The sequence below is a fragment of the Humulus lupulus genome, chromosome 3 (genome assembly GCF_963169125.1).
Source record: "Humulus lupulus chromosome 3, drHumLupu1.1, whole genome shotgun sequence".
Lineage (NCBI taxonomy): Eukaryota > Viridiplantae > Streptophyta > Magnoliopsida > Rosales > Cannabaceae > Humulus > Humulus lupulus.
Window position 1 is genome coordinate 49,334,385 of NC_084795.1, and position 4,392 is coordinate 49,338,776.

At 42.5% G+C, this 4,392-nt stretch overlaps 1 protein-coding gene across 1 annotated transcript; it reads left to right on the top strand.

Moving 5' to 3' along the window:
- Window positions 1-897: 897 nt before the first annotated feature.
- Window positions 898-1,599, top strand: LOC133824104 (uncharacterized). Its single transcript, XM_062256970.1, has one exon. It carries the CDS (start codon window positions 898-900, stop codon window positions 1,597-1,599), a length of 702 nt encoding a protein of 233 aa, XP_062112954.1.
- The last annotated feature ends 2,793 nt before the right edge of the window (window positions 1,600-4,392 follow it).

The following is a 4,392-nucleotide window of genomic DNA, read 5'->3' on the forward strand; positions in this document are numbered from 1 at the left end:
TTCCCAAAATACCCATAAGCTCACCCCGAGCCGGGTATTATTCCCCGCTGTGGCTATTCCGCCAATCCGCTCACTAGGATCACCTCGAGCCATATACTGCAAATATATCCACATAATAATGTAGTCTCAATCATTTACTCACATATAATCACATTTATGCCCGCAACGGGCCAATATTACAAATATGCCCAAACTATCAAGAATGGGCCCACATGCATATTTAATACTCATAAACATGCATATAATCATACTCACATTGTCATATATATCATGCATGCCGCATAGTCACATATTTAATCAGTTAATCACGCATATATCCAATTATGCCCTCCCAGCACGATAATCAAGGCGTTAAACCTTATTAGCATTTTTGGGACGTTACAGATCAAGTCTCCCAAATCACTGTTTTTTACCCATATATAGAGTAGACACCGTCATTAGGTCCAACCAATAGGATTAGACTTGCAAAACACGTAATTTAGAGCATTTACGTAAATCCATGTAATACAGTTGCCTGCTAAGGTTTTTGGAAACCCTAGCCAATAGGCGACGTGTCGCCTCTTGGGTGGCGACGTATCACCACCCCCTTTGACTTTGGACACTTCCAAAGGTCCAAAAACTGCTCCAAATGTCACCAAACTTTTGGGAACCCTTAGATACTTTTATGTATATAAGTGCCTACAATTTGAAACTCAAACTCACATCTTCACTATGTGAATTCTACTAAGTGTTTATACCTTGCTTGTATTTTGACACTTTTTAATTTTTATTTAACCAATCATAACACTCACTGGAACAACAAAGAGCTAGTTTGACAAGTTTTGAACGCACTCGATCCCGTCTTGGGATCAGTTATCTAAAGAGTTCAAGAAGCAGTTCCAAGCTACGAAAAGTATCATGCCCGAGGCTTCCACCCTAACGAATGTTAGACAACAACCAGGAGAATCACTGAAGAGCTACCTAGCGAGGCTCAATATAGAGGCGGCCCAAGCTCACAATGTTGATGACAGTGGTCATCTTATAGTAGTACGAGCTGGAGTACAACCAAGACGTCCTCTTTGGGACGACATGCAAAGGAAGCCTGTAAGAAAAATAGTTGAGTTCACCACTCGGGCTCAGAGGTTGGTCAATGTAAATGAGGCAAGGATAGCACTTAAACTGGATCCTTTGCCCTCAGTAACTAAAATGACAAATGTTAACTCCACCATTACCTCGGCTACGCCCTCCACAACACAACTCTCAAGAGACAATTCTTCTAAGAGAAAGAAGAATGAAGGGAACAATCCCGAGGCTGACGGGGGTAAGAAAATGAAAGGAGATAAACACTTCTCCATTTTCACAGTATACACCGAGCTCACAGATACTCGGGAGAATATATTTGTTGTGAATAAGAATCAGGTCCCCCTCAGGCGACCTGATGGAATGCGACATCAGAGAACCAATAGGAATTCAAACAAGTTTGACAGATTCCATAGGGACGTAGGTCATACAACTGAGGAATGCAGACAATTAAATGATGAGATCGAAGGGTTGATCTTGAGAGGCTACCTTGGACAGTATGTCCGAAACTGGAACCAAGTCCAGGCTTCGCTTAGTTAAAAGGCAGTTCCGGTTCAACCTGCCCAACAAGCTGCGACCCCACCTACGAGGGAGGATAATCGACCTCCCCCAATCGATGGAGAAGATGTAATAACCATTGCGGGGGGATCGCACATTGCAGGGTCAGGCAGAAATGCCCATAAGAGATATGTCCAAGAGCTCAAAATGGGAGATGGATCTCCCTATGTGTTTGAACCGTGAGCTTTGAAACAACAGAGAGTTGAATATCAACCTATCACTTTCACCGAAGAGGACGCTTCACACATCCAATTTCCTCACAATGAACCCTTGGTCATAACCTTCCAACCCGCCAACAAGAGGGTACGATGAGTCCTAATCGATAACGAGAGCTCGGTCAACATCCTTTATAAGGCAACTTTGGAAAAAATGGGTATGTCTGTTCGAGACCTTAAAGCCTGTGCTACAACATTATATGGATTCTCAGAGGAGGGAATTGCCAGCACAGGATCAATCGAGCTTCTAGTTAACCTTGGGAGACTATCCAGTCTCTATAACCAAAGTGTTGGAGTTCATCGTAGTAGACACCCCATCAGCTTACAATGTCCTGCTCGGGAGACCAGCCCTAATCAGGTTGGGGGCAGTTACATCTGTCTAGCATTTGGCCATTAAGTTCCCAATCCCTAGCAGAATTGGGACAGTAAGAGAAGACTAGTTAGCAACTCGAGAATGCTATATCATCTCCATGAGGGGGGAAAGGCCAAGCTAGTGCACAAGCACTAGTCATCATTAAGGAAATTGGTGAAGTGATATACAAGGTCGATGAAGAGATCGACCTAAGGGTAGAAGAAGACAGGGTCAATCCCGGTCCAATTGAAGAGCTCGAAGATATTCAGCTCGATGAAAAGGACACCACCAACATGGTAAAGATTGGGAAGAACCTCACAAAGGACACGAGATAACAGTTAATTCGCTTCCTGAGGGAAAATCTGGCTATATTTGCATGGTCGCATTCAGATATGATTCGGATCAGTCTCAATGTTATAAGTCATGCACTAAACATTGACAAAAGCTTCCCTCCAAAACAGCAAAAGAGAAGACTCCTTGACGACGAGAGGAAGAAGGCCGTAAAAGAGGAGGTCGATAGATTATTAGCAAATCAATTCATCTGAGAAGCTTTCTATCCAAAATGGATTGCCAACCCAGTCCTGGTCCCGAAACCAAATGGCAAGTGGTGAACTTGCATTGACTATTTAGACCTAAACAAAGCATGCCCAAAAGATTGTTTCCCTCTGCCTCAAATCGATCAGCTCGTGAATGTAACCTCGGATCACGACATCATGTCGTTCATGGAAGCATATTCTAGATATAACTAGATAGTCATGCATGCACCTGACCAGGAGCATACAAGCTTCATGAAAAATAAATGGCTATATTGTTACAACGTGATGCTTTTCGGGCTAAAAAATGCTGGGGCTACTTATCAGAGACTAGTAAATAGGATGTTTGTCGAACAAATAGGAAACAACATGGATGTGTATGTGGATGACATGCTAGTCAAGTCCAAACATAGTAATAACCATGTTGATGACCTCACAGAATGCTTTGCTATACTTCGAAAATATAACATGAGATTCAACCCACAAAAGTGCTCATTCGATGTTTCTTCAGGAAAGTTTCTCGGTTTTATAGTGAACGCTCAAGGCATTGAGGCAAACCCGGATTAGAAAATATCCTTAATAGACATGCCTTCACCTCGAAAGTATAAATATGTCCAGAGTCTAACGGGATGAATGGCGGATTTAAGTAGGTTCATCTCGAAATCTACGGACAAGTGCCTCCCATTCTTTAATCTTCTGAGAGTGGGAAAAAAGTTCGAATGGTCAGACAAGTGCGAGCTTGCTTTTTAGGCTCTCAAAAAGCATCTCGTTGAGCCACCTATCTTATCCAAACCAGTTACGAGGGAAATATTGTATTTATACCTCACAAAAACTGAGCATGCAATCAGTGCAACACTTGTTCTGGAGGATAAAAAAGTACAAAAACCTGTCTATCATGTCAACAAAAGATTACTGGGGGTAGAATCGAGATATCCACTTATGGAAAAACTTGCATTATGATTAATACAGGCGTCTCAAAAACTTCGACCTTACTTTCAAGCACAACCCATACATGTACTAACCGATCAATTGTTGAGACAAGTATTACCGAAACCTGAAGCATCCGAAAGACTATTGAAATGGGCAGTCCAACTTGGGCAATTCAAGATTATGTATCACTCGAGAACAATGATAAAGGGTCATGCCTTGGCCGACTTCATAGTCGAATGTACATGAATAGCCATCGAAGAAGTCGTAACCCCAGCCCGCGAGCTGTGGAGACTATACGTCGATGAATACTCCAACGAGAAAGGATCAGGGGCAGGCATTATCCTAATAACCCCATCAGGAAATATGTTTCATTCAGCCTTAAGGTTTGGCTTTGAGGCCTCCAATAATGAGGTTGAATATGAGGCACTATTAGCAGGACTCTACATAGCTTTTAAGCTAAAGGCTAAAGCCATCCACTATTATAATGACTCTTAATTGGTTGTCAACCGAGTCTTAGGAGAATACCATGCTCGGGGCACTAAAATGGCAGCGTACTTGGAAAAATTCAAAACGACATTTGGACATTTTGAGTTCTACGCAATCGAGCAAGTTCTGCGAGAACAGAACTCAAATGTAGACGCTGTAGCTCGACTCGCAACAACCAGGGAAGCTGATACACTTAATGTAGTACCAATTGAAGTTTTACTAGAACTGAGCATAAACAAGCCCGACGAAGTCGAGGTTG